Source organism: Amphiprion ocellaris, chromosome 10 (assembly GCF_022539595.1).
Source record: "Amphiprion ocellaris isolate individual 3 ecotype Okinawa chromosome 10, ASM2253959v1, whole genome shotgun sequence".
In the NCBI taxonomy this organism is placed as follows: domain Eukaryota; kingdom Metazoa; phylum Chordata; class Actinopteri; family Pomacentridae; genus Amphiprion; species Amphiprion ocellaris.
Genome location: NC_072775.1, coordinates 5,807,280 through 5,829,188, shown reverse-complemented (window position 1 = coordinate 5,829,188; position 21,909 = coordinate 5,807,280). Strand labels below are relative to the sequence as shown.

The following is a 21,909-nucleotide window of genomic DNA, read 5'->3' as shown; positions in this document are numbered from 1 at the left end:
TTTGAAGGACAGAACTTCATTGCTCAAATGTTATTATGTTCATGGTGGCAAAAGTTGTATACATGTTGCAGATTACAGTTGCCTCTTCTATTGTAGTGCTGGCTCTGAACATGGGGGAGCCTTTGGGTGAAATACAGTGGGCCCTTGAACTGTTGCTTTGTGTAGAAGCATTGATGATATTTTCCTGAACACGCCCCCTGAATGATCGCTGAGAGCACAGAGGAAGATCTAAAGCTCGAGACTAAAGTGATCAAGGCAGATAAAGCGGATAAAGCGGAGGCAGTGAGGGGGAGAAAACAGAGGCAAGACAGTGTCACATAAGAGAGAGAATGTGGGAAGTGTGGAGATCCACAGCAGGCCCTTTGCAGCATTTAGACAGACAACTGAGTGTGATGGAGAGAGCACAGGAGAAACCATTCGTAAGTCGAAAAATGGTACGTACCCTTTGGTTTTCTGTGGAAGGGAACTGGTAGAGGTGTTACAGCAGGCTTGTGCAGTGTGATGAGTTAGTAGAAAAGCTGGATAGTGCCAATGAGAGCGCAGAAACTCGAGTGCATTGATGTTGCTTTGCTCCTGAAGCTGTTTTATGCGTTAAGAACAGTACTTTACCTGTTTTACTGCTTTTGAATAGAAGATGCACTGCTCACAGTGACACTAAAGTTACACCAGGGGTGAAATTAAAGGGATTTTCAAAATAATTATTTGAACTTTTTGCTTTCTTCCCTTATTTTTATTCAATATTGTGCAAGCTCCTTTGAGGATGAGGATATTTTTAAAAAAAACAATGCTTCCATACGCAATTACAACGAAGGCAAAGAAGGCAAACCAGCTTCATTTTCAGCAGTGCAATCACTTCGTTCATTCATTTTCTAGGTATCTCCACAAAAACATTTTTTTGTTTTTTTTTTGTTTTTTTTAAATCTAAATGATCTTGGAAACAGCTCCAGGGTCTCCCAGTTCATTATAAATGGTAGCACTATGATTGGCAAAAATACAGATTTGTTACAAATACAAGAAGCTAATAATTGGAGCGAAATTCCTATACAGTAGTTTAGAAAAATGCATAATCTTTCCTCTGTTTCTGTTCACAAGCACTTTTTGTTTCCAAAACAAAGTTTAATACTCACCAGCGAAAGTTATCTGCAGGGAAACAAGTCCAATTTGTAGAGCATGCAAAATGTTGTGACAATATTCTGCTTTACTAAAAATAATATAATAAGACATGTACAGTTGTGTTGAAGGCAGAACATGGATTGTAATTTAACTCTCTAAATGAAAAGAGTCCAAATATATCAAGATCTATGATAGTGATTTTATGTGTACTGTAAATGGGACATGTTTGGTTGAATCTAAACATGTAGGGACATTTGTTTCATGTCATCTTTCTTTTTTTTTTAACAGTTTCTATGCCTGTCCACTCTCACGTTAAGGAAAAAGGATTCTAGTACTCACTTCTTGAGTTAACTCTCAACAATGTGCAATAATTACGTATCTCTGTGCAAAACAGTGCCATTTCTTAGAATAATGCACATTTTACATTTATACACTTATACTGTTTCTACTTAAGTTCATAGTTTTAGGGCATATTTTTCTATACATTTTCTTTTATATCTTTAGGACCTATTTTTCTACTTATGTTTATATTTTTAGGACATATTTTTATACTTATGTTTATATTTTTAGGACATTTTTTTCCACTTATTTTTATATCTTTGGGACATCTTTTTCTACATTTTTAAAAAATATTTTAGGACATATTTCTCTACTTATGTCTATATTTTTAGGACATATTTTTCTCAATTTTTTGGATATCTTTAGGACATATTTTTCGACATTTTTTTAATATCTGTAGGACACATTTTTCTACTCATGTTTATATCTTTCGTACATATTTTTCTACTTATGGTGATATCTTTAGGATATATTTTTCTACCTATTTTTTAATGTCTTTAGGACATATTTTCAACATCATTTTTTTAGATCTTTATGACATTTTTCTACTTATGTTTATATTTTTATGACATATTTTTCTACTTATGTTTATATCTTTAGGACATACTTTTCTACTTATGTTTATATTTTTAGGCCATATTTTTCAGCTTATTTCTATATGTTTTTGACATGTTTTTCGACTTCTGTTTGTCTATGTATTTCCTGTTTTCTAAGACTTTGAACGGGAGTAACTCTAACGTAAGCAGTTTCCCCTCAGGGACAAGTAAAGCATTTCTGATTCTGATTCTAATATACATCAAAGCTTCTCCTCACAGACTCTAAATGCTGACATCTTGAGGTTCCTTTTTTACAAACCTTTCTCCCTCACCAGTGTGCATATGTGTGGCTTTTCCATCCCCAGGTCCCCCAGATGGGAACATTTATCGGGGTTTACCTGCCCTGCATGCAGAACATTCTGGGTGTGATTCTCTTTCTGCGTCTCACCTGGATTGTCGGTACAGCAGGAATCCTGGGGTCTTTCGCCATCGTCTCCATGTGCTGCATTTGTGTGAGTAATTGACAGCTTCAGCTACCAGAAGAACACTTAACTTCACTACATTTTGCCAAAATGTGACCATCAATCGTAGTAGAAATGATAGACAGACAAGGTAGTAGACTCCCTTGGCCCTGCTGTAACAATCCCTAGGAACAATGACATGTTCCTGACAGAATTTCACAACATGGTGAACGAATAAGACGTCTTTTAAAGCACCTTCCTGGATTTATGGTGAGGCGAGCAATAATTTCTGTGCCTGAGCTCGGAAAAAGAGACCTCAAAACAAGCAGAAAATTAACATCTCATTTACAGCCACAGTTCATACGTCAGTAGCTCCAGATGGCCAAACAGAGAAGGGACTGTTTGAGCAGTTTGGACTGAAATGTTCAGCACTCATGTGATGTGAATCTGCAAACAACAGCCTCCTACAATACGTACTCACTCGGCCACCCTCTGATCCTTTACGCTGAAGAGATGACGGGGAATAAAGATATGATGCTGGCACTTATGTGCATTTTACCACCCAGGATCGACCTAATTTGTAGTATCAAACCTCTGCTATGGACAAAGTATCAGCGGTATATTGCAAACTTCAATCAAAGTTTAAATCCTTAACTTTTATTCTCACTTGCAAATGTAGAATAAAGGCCATTTGTTAGATTTCTTTTCTCTAGCTCCCTCAGAAATCTCTAATGGCTTCACACAAAAAGAAGATACATTACTTCTGCCAAATATTTTGAAATGACCGTACAATTCATCATTGATCATTCTGAATAAGGCATTAACTGATTCAGAATAGGGCAGTGTTGGTTTTTGAAAGGATGTGATACAACTTTTAAACCACACAAACAAACCTGGAATTGATTCCATTTATCTTTGTTTTAATATTTTGCCTGTTAGTGTGGTAGTAAGATATGCAGATGAAGCATAGGTACTTATCCTGATTGTGTTTTCAGTTTAGCTCTTTTCTTTTATAGATTTTATGAAATAAAGAAATAAAATAACAGGGATGAGAGTAGGGGATGACATGCAGTAAAGGTCATACTAGCGGGGAATGTAACTGGAAATTCCCTACCTGGTGGCGTTTGCACCCATGTGGTACTGGTCAGCTATTGGGTTGTACAAAGAAAACCTTTGAAATACGATGTTTTATCTAATAAATGGCTGCCGTTTGCTAATCAATTTGCATTTTAATTTTTAAAAATGCTGAGTAGTTTTTGGCTTCTGTCTCTCAAATGTGAGAATTTGAAGCTTTTATTTCTAAAATTGGAATTATTTTTATTTATTTTGTTAAGTAATTATTGACTGATTGTTTTGAATTTGTTATATTTTTCTTTCTTTTTTAAATCAAGCAACTGTTTAATCAAGAAATTAGTAAGCAAAAAAAACATAATAATATTGTTGATGCTTTTATTTCGAAAACTTTTAATTATTTTTATGTTTTTGTGAAATAATTATTGAAAATTTTGACTGCTTTAAATGTGTTCTATTAATCTTTTTTTTAACAAATCAAACATCTGTTCAGTCTATTTGTATCAGACTTGAATTAGTGTTCTTTTGTTTATTAAAAGCAAAAATATATACTTACATTTGAGTCAAATTTTGAAAAAGAATGTTGTTTTGGTATATATTTCCTGAATCTTTTTATATCAGCAGTTAAATATCAGTATAGGTCATTTCAGCATTTTTCACTCATGAATGATTTTGGCTAAAGTAATATGTAAACTGTGTGAAATTACTGTGTATTACCTGAAATAGATCATTTTCCATCCACAACTGAACATCTTTCCTGTTTCTCTCCATGCAGACTCTACTCACAGCCATATCAATGAGCGCCATAGCAACCAACGGAGTCGTCCCAGGTACATTATGAATTGGTCTATTAGCTTTTATTTTTTATAAGCTTACAACTCCAGCTGCATTTTCAAGAGCAATGCTGAGTTGCTTTTAATTTGAAAAGCCATGATCTGAAAGACCAGAAATTATTTTAAAAATATGTAAAATATGTAATTCACTGCATGTTTTTCAGCTGCATCCAGCCAAAAACAAACCTTTGTTCAACAGCAATTCACAAAAAAGCCAGTGCATTAATGAACAAATAGAGGCAATGCACATAAGTCTGCAGTCACTTATCTAGGTGTTTGGTTGGTTGGTACACGCTTAAAAAAGTATTAAAATGCAACAATTCTGAGTAGGAGCATTCTCAGTGAAGATAATGCGCTGTATGTAACCTGAGGAAAGGTACATGAAACCAGACAGAACCTCATTTTATGGTGTCATGTGACGAAAAACACAAAGTTTATAAGCAGCTGTTGATATCTAGATTCAGGATTTACACATTTCCTTAAAAAACTTCTCTTAATGACTGATGGAGATCCATTTAAACCCACATGACTCTTAATTTGTTGTCAGACTGTGTGTTTTTTCTCCCATGAAAATACCATTATCCTGTCATAAAAACACCAAGGAATCCATTCTGTAGTAATCTAAGTGAGATTTCATTTGTCTACAGCTGGCGGTTCATACTACATGATTTCCAGATCTTTGGGTCCAGAGTTTGGAGGAGCTGTGGGTCTGTGTTTGTACCTGGGAACCACATTTGCGGGATCCTTGTACATCCTGGGCACCATTGAGATTCTGCTGGTGGGTTAACCTTCAGACAAAAGGTCAATAGTCACTTCTGTAGCACATTAATAAGCCCTTTGCTCTGTTTTTTTTTTCTGTCCGCCCGCTACCAGACGTACATTGTTCCAACTGCAATAGTGTTCAAAGAAAACAACAGCGAAGCAATGCACAACAACATGCGCGTCTACGGCACGTGCTGCCTGGTCCTGATGGCGCTGGTTGTGTTTGTAGGTGTGAAGTAAGTGTCCACACTGAAACATGCACAAGCATAAGCATACCCACCAGCACATGGAATCACATGTGCTGCTCTTCTCTCTGCAGGTATGTGAACAAACTGGCCCTGGTGTTTCTGTCATGTGTGGTTCTGTCCATCATGGCCACGTATGCAGGAGTCATCAAGACGCTCATCGAACCGCCAGACTTTAAGTAAGTGACCAACAGATGAATAACAGTAAATAATAGTCTTTTAATGCTTTTTGATACACTTTAAGCTGTTAGCTGCACCACAGCAAAGTGACTAGTTAGTCAGTAAAATGAAGTTAGCAGACATCCATGACCTGCTGGGTGTTTGTTTGATCATTAACTGAGAAAAATAACTTGCAAAGACAGCATATATATCCTTTATTTTACATAAGAATGAGATTTTAGCTATTTTTGAATTGGACAAAATTTCTGCTTTGAGACTCTCCTCTGCTACACTTTATTCTGCCAGCTCTGGTCTTTGTATGTCTTTTTCCATGAGTCGGCTCCAGTCTCACAGATCGTGGAAACAGACGCATGCAGAGTGGAAAAGACTTGATAGGGCCATTAAATGTATTAGCAAGTTTGGGATAATTGGTTGTAGTTGGATACATTTTTCTCGACTCTCATGTACCCAACCTATGTAGCTGTGAGTGAAAGTGAAGAGGAAGAGGAAGTTTTGCTGACATCATTGCTTGTTTTGATGTGAAATGGTGGTGGAATGTTAAACACTAAAACTAAACTCAGTTCAAAACTAAACCTGTCAGTCAGAACAGATACTTTAACATCCATCTAACCTCTCTCTCCTCCACAGTGTCTGTCTGTTGGGGAATCGCTCACTGAGGAATGAAAATTTTGAAACTTGTGCAAAGACTGACACTATAAAGAACACCACCATCCCCACAGAGCTCTGGAGCCTCTTCTGTAGTGGTCAATATTCCTATAATGAAACCTGTGATGAATACTTCACCCTAAACAACCTGACAGAGATACGGGCCATACCAGGGCTGCTGAGTGGAGTTATCAAAGGTGAGAATCCACCTAGACCTTCGTTTGGAATTATTTACTCTTTCCCAGAACTTGGATCCCAGTCACCTGGCTGATCATGCTTTTTTCTGTCTGTCTTTCTGTTAGACAACTTGTGGGGTGATTATGGCCCAGCTGGTACAGTGATAGAGAAGCAAAAACAGTCTTCGGTAGCAGCTCAGGTCCCGTCTGAAGAAAAAAATATGAACTATCTCTTCAACGACATCACGACCTACTTTACTCTGCTGGTGGGAATTTACTTCCCTTCTGTCACAGGTACATGATTTACACTGGTAAATGAGTCAAACATTGAAATATTGCCTCAATAATAATAATAACTTTGTCAAACTGAAGTGTTTTGCAGTGCAAAACACAATAGTTTGATCAGCAGACTTTAATATGTTGCTTAAATGTCAATGTGTAGGTAAAAAAGCCTATCTAACAATGTCTGTTGTTAGTAGTTAGCAAACATACTTCTCTTATGTTTAACTAAGTAAAATGTGTGTCTGTGTGTGTGTTTTTCAGGTATAATGGCTGGTTCTAACAGGTCTGGTGATCTGAGAGATGCCCAGAGGTCCATCCCAATAGGAACAATACTGGCTATTCTCACCACCTCTTTCATTTGTATCCTCCAAACTCTGTACTGCAGATCGAGTTTGCCAGTTAGATTTTCACCTGCATGTGCTCTAATGACACAGATCATGCTGTATTTGTTCTTTCCATCTTAATGTCATGGTCAGATATTTCCTTTGTGGTCCTGTTTGGTGCCTGTATTGAGGGAGTTGTGCTGAGAGACAAGTAAGAGAATATTCGAATTATATTTATTCATTCGTTCATTGCAACTTGCGGAGAAGCAAATGTTGATATTCGGCAGCAGGTTCTTTTAAATAGAGGACTGGTTATCTATAGTGCAAGAATGCATTTTGTTTGGTTTTTAGGATACTGTATAGGCTGAGAACACTCAGTGATCCATATGCATGCTTGGGGGTGTTTCAGGTTTGGTTACTCAGTAAAGAAGAACCCAGTCATCGGTATTCTGGCCTGGCCGTCGCCGTGGGTGATCGTGATTGGCTCGTTTTTCTCCTGCTGTGGGGCAGGACTGCAGAGCCTCACTGGTGCCCCCAGGCTTTTGCAGGCCATCGCTCGGGATGGCATCATCCCATTCCTACAGGTTAGCCTTAAAAGTTTTGGCCTCTTCTTTATGTTGAAGTTTTTCCATACTTTTACATTCACTTCAACTCTCATCCAAACACAAAATGCATTGTTGGCTTCTGTTCCTTTTCCCCTTTTTTTGATGTATGACTTGCGTGCTTGCAGCAAATTCTGCTTGGTAAGTCACTGTAAAAATAGCTTGATGACTGTTAAGATTATCAGTTATTATCCCATAATAAATGAATTAACAGGCTGATTAACCTGTCGAGCCTGACAGATGGACTTTGTGTCCTATTTTACACCCCTTCTTCTTGGTTGAATTGCTCTTGCTTAAGTATTTATTGCAGTGAGGTGTGGCACATCAAATAAAACTGCACAACTTCACCTTTCCAACTGTGCTAGCTGCATGTTGGTGTGTCAATGAGAAAAATCATCATTTACATCAGATTTATTCATAGTTACAAGCTGGATTCAGCTGTGCATCCATCTGCACACCCATTACATTAGTTTGAATTATTGAACTCTTTGTTGCATAGATATGTTAATATTTAGATACATTAATATCAATCCATTGCAGTCATTGTACAGATATTTAAATGTATTCATTTGTTATCTGTATCTCATTATTTGTCAGGTCTTTGGTCATGGGAAGGCTAATGGAGAACCCACATGGGCTCTTTTGCTGACAGTTGGGATCTGTGAGATAGGAATCCTCATCGCTTCTCTGGATGATGTGGCCCCCATCCTCTCCATGTATGCAGACTAAAGAATAAAAACCAGCGTGACTTTATATTTCACATGCTCTTACCATCTTACTATTTTTGCTACGTTCTGATGTGATCATTTGTCTGCTCAGGTTTTTCCTCATGTGCTATCTGTTCGTCAACCTGGCCTGTGCTGTTCAGACTTTGCTCCGAACCCCCAACTGGAGACCTCGTTTTAAGTTTTATCACTGGTAACAACAGACTCCAAATAACTGCAATAAAATCATGTCTTTGATACGTTTATGCCTCTTAATATGGCAGCAATAACTGAACTGTGAGTTTGCTTCCTGCAGGACTCTGTCCTTCTTGGGGATGAGTCTTTGTCTCTCCCTAATGTTTGTCTCCTCCTGGTACTATGCCCTGGTTGCTGTGGTGATTGCTGGCTGTATCTACAAATACATCGAATACAGGGGGTAAGTGAACTGCTTAAACTCTCCGTTAATGGCAATATCCTAGCAAAAATGGAAAATTTTCCTCCATATTGTTGTTGCACCATTGAAACTGGTGACGGAAACCAATGGACTGCTCCCTCCGGGTTAGAGGGGAGTTGTTTCCCCAAGCAAATGAGTATCTCAGGATCTTGTTCACGAGTGATGGGAAAATGCAGCGTGAGATGGACAGGTGGATTGGTGCAGCAGCAGCAGTAATGTGGGCATTGTATTGAACCGTCGTGGTGAAGAGGGAACTGAGCCGCAAGGTGAAGCTTTCAATTTACCAGTCCATCTACGTTCCAACTCTCACCTATGGTCATGAGCTCTGGGTAGTGACCGAAAGAATGAGACTGTGGGTACAAGTGGCCGAAATGAGCTTCCTCCATAGGGTGGCTGGGCTCAGCCTTAGAAATAGAGTGAGAAGCTCAGACATCCGGAGGGAGCTTGGAGTAGAGCTGCTGCTTCTTCGAGTGGAAAGGAGCCAGTAGAGGTGGTTTGGACGTCTGGTTCGAATGCCTCCAGGGAGACTTCCTTTGAAGGTTTTTCAAACACGTACGCCTGGGAGGAGACCCTGGGGTAGATCCAGAACCCGCTGGACAGATTATGTATCTCATCTGGTCTGGGAACGCCTCGAGATCCTTCAGTAAGAGCTAGAAAGCATTGCTGGGGGGAGGGACGTCTGGAATAACCTGCTTCGCCTGATGCCTCCACGACCTGGTCCTGGATAAGTGGAAGAAAATGGATGGATAAATGGATGGACCATTGAAATAGCTATTTTGGAAGCAAGAAGTCAACCCTGAACACAATAATATTGAGTGAAGATAAATGCTTCTGTTGTATTTGAGATTAGATTAGATTTGGATCTCACAGTTTGTCCATGGATAGATTAGCTTCAGATCACCTTCTACCAATGAAAAAACATTCTATGAAATTTGATGAATTATGTGCTCAAAGATGTGCATCTAATACCAAATATTTCTGTCATGACAGTAGAGGAAGCTAAACCTCTTAAATGCCTGGAGACTGGATAAACATTTGACCGTCAGTTTCTTCTTCAACATTCTGTTAGAGAAGTGAAAGTTTGGACCATTTTGTTGCAGGGCAGTGAAAGAATGGGGAGATGGGATCAGAGGTCTGTCCTTAAATGCAGCACGCTACGCTCTCATCCGTCTGGAGGAAGCTCCACCACATACCAAGAACTGGAGGTTAGTGTCTTCTGGAAATGAACTTTTAAATAAAATACAAAATGGTAAATATTTGCTGGTTTCTTAAACTTAAGGATTAGATTACTTCAGTTTCACACAACTGTAAAATGAACATGTTGGGCTGTTGGTTGAACAAAACAAGCAATATGAAAACATCATCTTGGGCTCTGCTTCAGCTGTGTTTCAGATTTGTGATATTCTGTACTCTAAGTTGCTGATATAGCTGAATGATTGAAAATAATTGTTTTTTTACAGTCTTGTTTTCATTGCCAGTCAAGAATTCAATGAATAAAATGCCAAAATAATGACCAACACCAGAATCCAACCAAGATGGTGTAAAATCTAAAACGGCTCCTGCTCCCGACTACTTCACTTGCATCTAGTTTGGATCTGTGTAATCAGAATTATTAACGCACATATTGCACACAGTTGTTTGTTTTTATGCTACCAACATGTTTTCTCTCTTCAGGCCTCAGGTGTTGGTGTTGTGTAAACTGGACTCAGACCTGCAAGTGAAACATCCTCGTCTCTTGTCCTTCACCACGCAGCTCAAAGCAGGGAAAGGACTGACCATCGTCTGTTCAGTCCTGGAGGGAACCTACATGACCCGGGGCAACGATGCCAAGGCTGGAGAGCAGGTCGGTCTATTGGTTTGGTCATGTCATCTAAAAACTGTGCTGGACATATTTAACAAACTATTTTCCACGTGTTACTGTTATATGATCTTGTTTTTTGAAGTGACCCTGAAAATGAAGCATTTCTTCCTCTGTGTATCAATTTGAATTTGTTAATGCTGCTTATGTTCACCTTAGATCTACTATCAATTCATGTAAAGCCATTAATGCAAACTGCAGAGAGAAAACAGGCAGCCAACATGTTATTTAGTGACTAAATGAATTACAATAGTGTGCACGTCACCTTTTCTTTGCTGCACTTTCTACCTGCAGAGTTTGAAATCCGCCATGGCTGCAGAGCGGACCAAAGGCTTCTCCCATGTGGTGGTGTCGTCCAACCTACGAGACGGTTTCTCCATATTAATCCAGTCAGCAGGACTGGGGGGAATGAAACACAATGCTGTCCTGATGGCCTGGCCAGCAGGATGGAAACAAGCCCAGGACTCCTCAGCCCGGAGGAACTTCATAGGTAAACTACACAGACAACACTCTAGCTGCAAGACTGCAGCATAACTATCGCCAAATACTGAATCTCAAATGATTTGTGAAGACTCTGAGTGAATTTAATAAATGGGCATTAAAGATTAGTGTCACTGAATCAGTATCTGTGAAAATCTGAAATATGTCACCATCTCCTCTTCTGTTCTTGAGTTATGGCATTAAATAAAGGCCATAAAAGTGTTTCGCCATAACATTATGATGTCACAGTTAAAATGACATTCGGCGTTTTGGATAAACTCCCATCACTTCATCATTTTATCCATTTAGACATAATATACTATTTATATATGCACTTGTATGCACCACCCCAGACTGTCATTTTTACTTCTAAATCTCACTGATTTCTTGTTTAAAAGACATAAACAGGACAAAATATTGTGTTTACCTTTGATATACATGTATTTATCCAAACAACTACTAGAAATGACAAATAATAATTGAGTAACAACCAAATCAAAGAGTCAAAGTAAAACAATTAAATGAACGAATTGTGAGAAAGAGAATGAGATGAGTTACTTCAGAACTACAGACACTAATGAACTAATGATGATGATGTTTATTAATTATTTCAACACCAACCCTTACTAAACATAAGTAAAGCTGGAGTTGTTCCTCTTTTGGATGTGCTGGTGACTGAGGGCTGTGTGGTGGAACATGCAGAAGGTGTTCCCCTGCTTTGGGTGGTTTATCCCAGAGGAACTAGAAAAAGCTCCACCAGGACAAAGAGTCTTAACAGTGTTGCACTTTTTTTTACGCCAGTAGGCAGAGATGTAGCTTACACTGGTTATCAGTGAGTTGGTTGGTGTCAGAATAAAACTCCCTTTTTGTGTCCTCAAGCGGACTCACAAGGAATATTTCAGAAAGTAACTTCATGCATCATGCAAATATCATCATGCAGGATCTTCTGAGGTATAAAAATACCAGAAACTTTGGTTCACTCACTTGAACAACAGTAATGCACTATAGGAGAGTTACACTGGAGTCTATGACAAAGCAGATTAAGCAATAAGACAGACCTTCACAGAGAATATTTTTGGAATTTCTCGGTGTGTATACAAAGATAAATGGCAGGTTTATTTGCCTGTATTTAGAATAGGCCTCTCTCTCATCTTTGTTCAATAGAGGAGAAGAAGAAAAGCATCCATTTAATTTAACGAGTTTTAATTTGTGCTCAAATTCACATACTGTTGATCACCATGACCCATAAACAACCACAAAACACCAACAAATTGAAACTGAATATAACCTCAATGACTGACTTTGCCAGTTACAATATAATAATGAAAAAATATGCATGGATTTCCATAACTGTACATCATTTAAACTTGTGCTAAGGACACCTACAAGACAAACTAGTGGTCCTTTCTAACATTCAGGGATTTAGCAGAAAATATACACGAGAATTGGCCAATAACATTTTACCTTAAACCAAGTAAACTAAAATCTTTCAATGAAGTCAAAGGGCAGTTATTCAACAAATAAACCATAGCAAGTACTGGGAACTGCTACACCATCTAAACAGTCATTCGTAATTTTTGAGACATTTGTTTTCTTCAGACCGATTTAGTCTAATTTATTTGCATGATATTCACATAGGAGGCATGTGTACAGAGAGATAATAACAGTCCTGAATGGTACAACAGGGCTTCTTTGTTTTTGTCCTTTAAAATTCATAGCTCAGACAAATCAAAACATCATGAAAACGTTTGATCATAATCAGCCTCGCTTCTGATATAAGAGTTGGTTGACTGTTCGTCCTTATTAAAGAGTTGAAAGCACCTTTTGATACTTGGTGACCACAGGAAGTGCTGTCGTAAATGTTATTTTCCTGTCTGGTTGTTCCTGAGACACGCAATCCATGTCAGTAAAACCTAAAAAGACGTGTCCTTGAACACAAATCTTGAATTGCATTTAGCTTTTAAGTTCATTATTGAGTCTAAGTAGACGTTTGTGTCAAATCTGGGGAAATTCACTTCATGCATTCAGGAGATATCGCGTGTGGTGGCAAGACAGGCGACCCAAAAAACAAAAAGCCTCTAGCCACAGCTATCACCAGCACAAACGCACAATAAGGCAGCTTCACATTCTGATAAGGCGACATTGTTACAGGATGTGTGATCTATAATTAAACAACTAAATCTTTTGCCAAGATCAGTTTTACGGCATCAACAGGGACAACTTTTAGGTTGCCAGATCATGAAAAATCCCCCTAAAACACAAAAACTTGAGTATTTTCAGCTTTTTGATTAATTAGAGCAGTGTCTCTGTTTGACTGTGTGATCACTGTGCTGTGTTGGAAAGTGCTGCAGGGCAAAACCCAATTTCAAATAAACTGCTTATTAACAAATAACATTAACTTCCAAATGACATTTGGTTTACCAACATTTTTGCTGCATTACATCTGTATGGAAACAAACAAACAAACAAGTTATTCTAAAAGCATATGATTTAAACAGGACAAGAGAGGGGAAACATCTTCATTTCTAAACTAACAGTGGGGGGAAAAATATTTGCTGAATTCCTCCTTCTACATTTCAAGTATTCAAAATATTGTACATGTCAACATCAAGTAAAACTCCATGGAGAAGTTAATAGATGGTTGCATAGGCTGTTTTGTTTTGTTTTGTTTTTTTTTTACAGATGATAAGTGCTCAAACAGTCTGTCAGAGGAATTTGAGTTATCTAGTCTGAAAGAAAAGCAAAGCACACATTGTTCTTGTCAGTGGCTTTCCACTGACCCATTAGCATCAGTAAGTGGCGTATTAACTATTATTAAAGAGGTTATAAAGTGTAATGAAGCCTTGTGAGAAAACCCTAACTGAACTCTTATGTAGAACCTTGAATACCTTAATCACACAACTTTATTCACATTTACTTAATTTAGAAAGCTAATTCCTAATAGGGGCTCGTCTATAACAAATTGCAAGACATGATTTTATCTGTGCAAGAGGAAAAAGTACAATGAGAGTGAATGACAGCTGACAGACCTGGTTTAAAAAGCTCATCACTGGGTCAGTATATAATTGAGGGACTTTTGAAGTTCATGAGACACATCATGCATACATTTTTATTAAAAGTAAAAAAAAAACTCATGTCTTTACAAATTCCACAATTATTTATTATGGAAACAATCACTTATTAATAAAAAATGACTGGATATCACTAAAATGTCAACTAAATAACCGTCCGAATTTAATAACAACCACCTTCTAATTAGCTAAACAATAATAAAATGAGCTGATTCAAAATAGTTTTGATTGTGTTCTTTTTATTAAGTTGAGATAATCATGACAGATATTTCTTTTTTGGCGATATATCAAATTCCATATGGAAAATAACTAATTGTATCTGTGTCCCAGAAATCACTTTCCACTAAGTTCCCCATTACAAAAACACCTCTCAAGGAAGTGTCTTAATTCCAGATCACATGACCTGCTCCACATGATGTCATTTCCTCCTGAAGAAAAGACTGGCAAGATTCCAAGTCTTTCTGAGTTATTTAATATAAAGTAGTGTGTGAGTCAAGTGTGGATTTATGGCATGTCAGCAGGTTTACTACATTATCTTTATAAATAACTTTCACACTTTCAACACTATCGCCCCGTTTCTCTTTCTTTTTCCCTTCAGAAACTGTGAGAGAGACGACGGCAGCACATCAGGCTCTGATGGTTGCGAAGAACATCGACCATTTCCCCGGAAACCAGGAGCGCCTGAAGGAGGGAACCATTGACGTCTGGTGGATCGTACACGACGGTGGACTGCTCATGCTGCTGCCCTTCTTACTCAGTCAGCACAAGGTGTGTTTGTTCCCTAAACTGCCTTTTCACTTTACTCTTAGATTAGTTAATGGAATGTTATTATAGTATAAAAATCTGTAATTCTGTAACATTTATGACACTGTGACCTTTTTCTAATTTTCGATTATTTAGAAAGAGTTGTTGTTTTTTTAATGTCTTATTGTGATTGCTCAGCTTTGAGAACAGTCGCTTTACATTTCACTGCACAGACAGTATGGGGATGTGACATAAAAACTGTGAATTTATTCATTATTATTTAGTTAAGTCAAAGGAGACACATTTAGACTGTAAAAAGCAAGGACAGAGTCAATACAAATGTAAAATGACACAAAATCTAGTAGATTTTTCGAACTTATGATTAAAAGTAACTTGCAATTATTTTACGAAGCATTACACACATATTTATAATCTCCATAAAGGAGTATGGTTCTTACTTTCAAATTACATGTATTTTTTGTATTTTCAGCTGGGAAAAAAAACATTTTCTCTTTCCTGCACAGCTTTATTTGGTCTGACATTTATCTCCACAGTTTTAAGAAAAAAAAAAACATGTTTGTGGAGAACAGTTTTAAATCTTTGGCACCATTTGCACATAAAGACATGTTTTGTTCTGTAAAGCAACTTCTATTTGTGTCACAAAATAAAATAAGGAGGGATACTCTGCTAACTGTAGCCTGGGAATTTCAGTGGAGAAGCTGCCAGTGTTCACTCAGTGAAATAATAAAACATATTCCTGAGGAAGATCACAGATAATTTGTAGTTTTCCTGCACTTGCATCTAATAACAATACATCTCTCTGTAGGTGTGGAGGAAGTGCCAGATGCGAATCTTCACCGTGGCCCAGATGGATGACAACTCCATCCAGATGAAGAAAGATCTCCAGATGTTTCTCTACCATCTACGCCTGGATGCAGTGGTGGAGGTGGTGGAGATGGTGAGACTGTCTGCGCTTACTAGTTCCTGATCCATCTTTAAATCTCTGTTTTCTTGGCTCCTTGTTCACTTTAACAACACATAATATGATGATGTTTCCGTCCCCGTTGATACTGAATCTGCAGATGTTCTGTCCGTCCTTCTAGCACGACAGTGATATTTCAGCCTTCACCTACGAGAAGACGCTGATGATGGAACAGAGATCTCAGATGCTCAAACAGATGCAGCTGTCGCGCACTGAGAGGGAAAGAGAGGTATAGCTACTCACACTGTACACCATGACCAACTTCTCAAAGCATTATACAGATCTAAACTGTTCCCTATTGTGTATATTTCTGTCATTTTCTGATACATTACTGTGGAATTCCATGACGCACAACTCAACACTTACTTGTCCAAACATTTTAAAACATAGATCTTGATGTAAACGAGCAAAAACTTCTGCAAAACTGCCCCAAACACTTTTTTGTTAGAATATATCAGATGTAACTGATGAAAAACTTATATAATGCACGCATGCAGCGCAGAGATAAAGGTGTAGCATTAATCCCCGTCGTCTGTTCTGCCGTTGTTGACCTTTGAAACTCTTCCCGCAACAATTTTGTGTCGACGGACTCAGATTCAGAGCATCACTGACGTATCGCGCGGCTCCATAAAGAGGAAGAAGTGTTCGTGTGCCCCGCCGCTCTACACTCAGTGCATTCCAGAGGAGGAGGTAGCCACGGCAACCAACCCGCTCCATCCATTTATCATGCCATCCTTCCTCGCCATCATCATAATCCATTACTGACAAATATAATATGCTTAAAACAGTGGTGTTACTGGAAGCTAAGCTCCATGGCGTCTTCTTCACCTCAACTCCACTCATTGAGTTCATCTTCCATCCATTCACATCCCTTCACACTGTCTGATGCAGGCAGAGAACAAAAGTCGCCACTAGAGGAAGACAAATTTTTCAGAGTTAATGTGCCTCAGATTCCCAATCATGCAACAGTAGTCTTAATGACATTTAAGTAGCCATTTATTAGTACAAGAATGGTTGAACTGCACTTTTCAGGTTTATAAAGATGCAAGTTTGACTTTTTGACCTCAATAACAAGCAGTATGGTTGTTAACATGGACGAAGTTTTTTTTTCCATCACTTGAAAGATTTTAAGTGACATTTTTCTTGATTTAGGTGAGAAGTAATGTGACATTTAATGCTACAGATTTTACGTTATACATTCTGAATTCTTTTTATCATGCGACTAGGTAAGAGAAGAAATATCCAGGTGTTTGAATGATGTTCGTTTGGCTTGGTCATGTTTGTTACTCGAGTTTAACTGCAAAACCTTTCACAGAAGTTTTCACTGCCTCTACTGAAGCTTTTTAGAGATGTTTTACCCATACCAGCTGAAAATGACTACATTTAAATTCAGTTACTTACCAGATTACTGAATTTAAAAAGAGAAATGCAGTTAAAAAGTCCAAGAAATGATTAAAACTGACATTTTAAAGAAATTATATGTTTAACCAATTTTGTTAGTTAAGGTTTAATTTAATCATGCATAAGAGGTATTTATGTTTAACACATGGTCAGAAATAACAGATTTCTGTCAAATGAGGTAACATAGAGTTAAAAACAAATAAATATACAAACAGAATGTAAGCATCAGAAATGGTAGCTGAGGTTCAAACATGGGTGAATGAATTTAGTTGAGGACGCCAAGGATCATTGTATAGTCTTATGGATTCTTGTGCATGTGTGTTAATTTCTATCGAAGCTCATTTCAGTGTGGTGACTTGGGAGTCAGATATCACAAAAACAGAGCAGGATGTTCATCTGTCCATGTCTGAACGTGCATGTACTCCCATCATCATAGATCTCACCCTTGCTTTCATAACATACACTTATTCTCCACTTGCATCTCTTCGTATTTGTATGTTTCCGTCTACTGTAAAGCAATGATCAGTATTAGATAAAGATTTTTTTTTAAATCATCTGAACACTCCTTTATTTAGGCCCAGCTGATTCACGACAGGAACACGGCGTCTCATTCTTCAGCGAATGACAAAGCTGTCGGTGCTGCACCAGATCGGGTTCACATGACCTGGACCAAAGAGAAACTGATCAATGAGAGGAACAAACAACGAGAAGGCATGGGAGTCAAAGACATGTTCAATATGAAACCGTACGTAGATCTGCTCTGCTGCAAGACTTCATAAAGATACACATACCATGGCTTCTGTTGAAGTCCCAACATGATGTTAATATGCAACTCGGTACTAAACAATAAGTTGGATTTTGCTTAATCTTTTTCTTTTGTTCAGCAGTTGTCCACCTAAGAATCATCCTCTTATTTTGCCATATGCATAAATACACTGCAATTTGTTAATCAGTCTTGCCCTCATTTGTGAAGACTTTGAGACAATAAGCTCCCAATTTAGTCCTAATGTTGAATTTGTTGTTTTTTTTGCTCCCTTCCTGTAGTGAGTGGGAGAATCTGTAAGTTAATTTCTAACTTTTTGCTTGCATATGCATGAACTCTCTGTGCATGTGTGTATAAATCATTCCGTTGGCATGCTTGTGTGAAAGTAGTCCAGTTTGCATGAACATCAGAGTGCATGATGACAAACACGCTTGCGTTGCTCCTGTTTTGTACGGAAGCTGCATGCATCTGCATTTGCCTGCAAGATCATCAGAAATAATCACTTATAGTGTGCTTCCTGTAGATTGCTGATTTGTAGTATTGTAATTAAAATTATGGTGGGCTTTGTTACACAGGATGGGATGTTGTTTGTTCAATCAATGCTCATTAATGTCTCTGATTTAACATAGCAACCAGTCCAACGTGCGGAGGATGCACACAGCTGTGAAGCTCAATGAGGTGGTGGTCAAGAAATCCCACAATTCACAGCTGGTCTTGCTCAACATGCCAGGCCCACCAAAGAACAAGAAAGGGGACGAGAACTGTATCCTTTTACAATGGAACATGATTGCTACACTGCAAAAAGCCGTTCATTTTGTCAACAAGTCACTTAGTTGTTTAGTCGGCTACTGGAAGAAATTTTAGCACACTGGAGAAATACTTGGACAAAAGGATGCCACTCTTATGTCTGTATTTTATGCATGAAGGTACAGCAAAACAGGCAGTTAGCTTAGCTTAGCATAAAGATTTGAAACCGGGAAGTACCTAGCCTGTCGCTTTCTAAAGGTTAAAAAGTCTGGCTACTATTGAGCACCTCTACAGTCATTTTCTTTAATCTGTGCCAAAACTAAGTGCAAAAAAAGTTGTGATTTGGAGACTGGGTTTGTGTGTTTGTTAAACTGAATATACAATGTTGAATATTGAGCATTGGAGGAGCTGACTAGTTGGTTGGGCCAGTTCCCATCTTTATGCTAACCGACGGCTAGCTGCAGCTTATATTTAGGACGCAGACAGTTTAAAAGCCAAAAAATCTTTTAGTCCCATTAAGTTAACTACCAATAAATAAGTACCACATTTGTTTAACTGTCAAAAGAGTTATGTAGTTCAAGGTTTGCAATGTGAAGACACAAATGTAAAGGTTTAAACCGTATGGGTTAAATTGGAAAGGGCATCTTCACTAACTAAAATGAAGGTTGTACAGAACTAACCCTCCAGATGTGTACACCTGAACATACTGTGTAACATTTTAATGTCTAGTGTGCCCTTAACCAGAGTGTGTCTCTCAGATATGGAGTTCCTGGAGGTTTTAATGGAAGGTCTAGACCGTGTCCTGCTGGTTCGAGGAGGAGGTCGGGAGGTCATCACTATCTACTCCTAGCACCAAGAGATTCCTGGTCATTTGGAAGGTCACTGGGAGGAAACCTGGTCGCACATTGGAAGACCAGAAGGAAGGGGTTGGTGTGGATGACAGGATGCTAAGATGGGACCAACATGTGGAACAAATTCCTTCTACCATACTTCAGGAGAAAAGCCACACAACATTTTGGAGAACCATGGCTGCTGTTAAGGACAGGGGACACTGCCTGCAGCTCAGCCTGAGCTCGCTGCACTTTCTGGGGGTCCACATGAATCTACTCCCCCATCCTCCTGGAGCTTCTTGACTTTGAAATGACTTTACAGTGCCAGATGCCACGGATGTGCCTGCCTTTTGAGAATATTCTTCCCTAGTTGTTTTCTGACATTTCAAGGTGATATTCTTTCACCAAACAGGAACACTCTTTCTATCATGTTTTTCTGGCCAACAGTCCGATCGCTGGTTTCACTGAGGAATGCAGACAGAGTGGATGGTATCTTTATTTATTGTAGTGGCAATGGTCAAACTTTTCATCAGCATTTAACAAAGATTTGACTTTGGAACGTGTTTTAAAGCCAATGTATTTTGGAAAATGTAATCTAATCAAACCTAAATGCAGCGATTACTGTGAACAAATGTGGCACTATTGCTTGCATTTGTAACTTAGATGGTCTTGGCTATTGCTTTAGTTGTCATAGATAATATTAAGTGCCATGTGCCAAGACTGATCAAACAAGACAGTTTGTATGGATGAACTGCAACTCCTGTGGTTGTAGCATTTTGCTAAATCTTAATCTGTGCTGTATTTGACTCATTTTATAAAAAGCCAGTGGTAGTCTGGTTTATGAGGTAAACTGAGCAACATGGAGCTCATGTAGTATTTTTTTCACTTAATTTAGGTTTTTTTAGTCTTCCGCTGACACAGTTATGTGGAATGCGTTATATGTTGTTTATCAAAAAAGAAATATTGGTTTTTAAAAAAAGTTTGTCGGTCTATATAGTGGAGTTCGTATGTGTGGCTTGTATGCTGTAGTGTATCGTGTTATTTTATTATTCTGTCACTGTAAATGAACTAATCATAAAGACATATGTCTTAAAAATATCATGTGGACAGTTGGTTTCTGCGTATATAAATGAAAAAAATAGCACAAATTAGTGACTTTTGCTGTCCTTTGACACCATTTTAGAAAACTTTTTAAAAAGTAAAACTACAGTTTGAGGTTGATGAAGCGTCACATTAGGCAGAAACTGGCCTCAAGATTTGCAAAAAGCAGCATTAAGGGATTATCTCTGTTTGTCCCAGATCTTCACAGTTAAAATGAAACAGGATATAAATGTTCATCACATCCCACTCCCAAAGATGTTTGCTGCAGAATAAGAGCATGACACCTCTTCCTGCTTTGTTACTGACCATAAACAATCAGTTTGCCACTTCATCAAATGACTTTTGTTTCTTGTCATTTGCACGAAAAGCAGTTTGCTTGTGAGAACAATATGGATGTACAGTATTTTGTTTCACATTTAGGCCATTAGAGCATAATTGTTTTTTGTTATTGTTGTTTTTGTAGGTGGTGACCTTGATATATTGTCACTGCATTCATCAGAGCTAATAACAAGCTTCAGTTATTTAAAAACTCAAAAGAAAGGTTTGTAACCCACTTTGATCTGGGATTATCGCCTCAGTGGAACTGGAATAAATCTTTGGTCTTCATGTGCAACACAAAGTTGTTAAACGTGGCAAATTTCATTTAGACATTTAAAACAGCCTGAGGAAGTTTGGTTTAACATCTTGCTGAGTTTTTCAAAATACTTACTTTTCAGTCAGAGTTTTATGGGTCTAGGATGTGTTTCTATGACTCCCATAATGAGTTTATATACAGTCAGAAGTGTTTGTGAAGACGTGGAAGGAGCCTCCCATATCATGACACGGAACATACATCTGTAGGCACACAAAGACAAAAGGCAGGAAATGTCCAAGCAGGAAGTCTGTATGCAAAGGAAATGAGACTGAATGAGCGGTTGGTCAGATGGAGACTATTATGATTTCTCTAATTACATTCTTCTCATCTCAATTTCATTTTTCTTCCTGTTTTTTGACCCAATTTAAGATGAGAGCTGAGGTTGAGTTTGTTTTTTTTTAACATTTTAAGCTAATAGGGTAAAATTTACTGCATGAAAAACTGGCTCCTATTATTATCCCAATGTTGTTTTTTTCTGTCTGTCATTTCATCACTTATTTAAAGCCATAGATTACTTTATTGTAACACTGGCATCATGTAAGCAAACTGGCATTTGAACAGTTAATATCCCC

General features: G+C 38.1%; 1 protein-coding gene across 5 annotated transcripts in view; it reads left to right on the top strand.

Moving 5' to 3' along the window:
* LOC111562867 (solute carrier family 12 member 7-like) overlaps positions 1-21,322 on the top strand; it is a 37,697-nt gene extending 16,375 nt beyond the window's left edge. Inside the window, exons 1-25 of one of the 5 annotated variants that reach the window (XM_035944162.2) lie at positions 284-434; positions 2,354-2,500; positions 4,296-4,350; positions 5,001-5,131; positions 5,227-5,351; positions 5,435-5,539; positions 6,168-6,382; positions 6,488-6,655; positions 6,905-7,003; positions 7,120-7,177; positions 7,376-7,550; positions 8,166-8,284; positions 8,388-8,486; positions 8,589-8,708; positions 9,827-9,931; positions 10,401-10,569; positions 10,879-11,074; positions 14,734-14,903; positions 15,706-15,837; positions 15,983-16,090; positions 16,456-16,551; positions 17,838-18,007; positions 18,307-18,321; positions 18,655-18,788; positions 19,531-21,322. In XM_035944162.2, coding sequence (XP_035800055.2) covers positions 330-434; positions 2,354-2,500; positions 4,296-4,350; positions 5,001-5,131; positions 5,227-5,351; positions 5,435-5,539; positions 6,168-6,382; positions 6,488-6,655; positions 6,905-7,003; positions 7,120-7,177; positions 7,376-7,550; positions 8,166-8,284; positions 8,388-8,486; positions 8,589-8,708; positions 9,827-9,931; positions 10,401-10,569; positions 10,879-11,074; positions 14,734-14,903; positions 15,706-15,837; positions 15,983-16,090; positions 16,456-16,551; positions 17,838-18,007; positions 18,307-18,321; positions 18,655-18,788; positions 19,531-19,622 — 3,108 coding nt within the window. In that variant the 5' untranslated portion in view covers positions 284-329 and the 3' untranslated portion in view covers positions 19,623-21,322. Of the gene's footprint in view, positions 1-283; positions 435-2,353; positions 2,501-4,295; positions 4,351-5,000; positions 5,132-5,226; positions 5,352-5,434; positions 5,540-6,167; positions 6,383-6,487; positions 6,656-6,904; positions 7,004-7,119; positions 7,178-7,375; positions 7,551-8,165; positions 8,285-8,387; positions 8,487-8,588; positions 8,709-9,826; positions 9,932-10,400; positions 10,570-10,878; positions 11,075-14,733; positions 14,904-15,705; positions 15,838-15,982; positions 16,091-16,455; positions 16,552-17,837; positions 18,008-18,306; positions 18,322-18,654; positions 18,789-19,530 lie in introns of those variants that run through there. The other 4 variants (XM_023261642.3, XM_035944161.2, XM_023261643.3 and 1 more) reach the window with 4 other exon arrangements.
* The last annotated feature ends 587 nt before the right edge of the window (positions 21,323-21,909 follow it).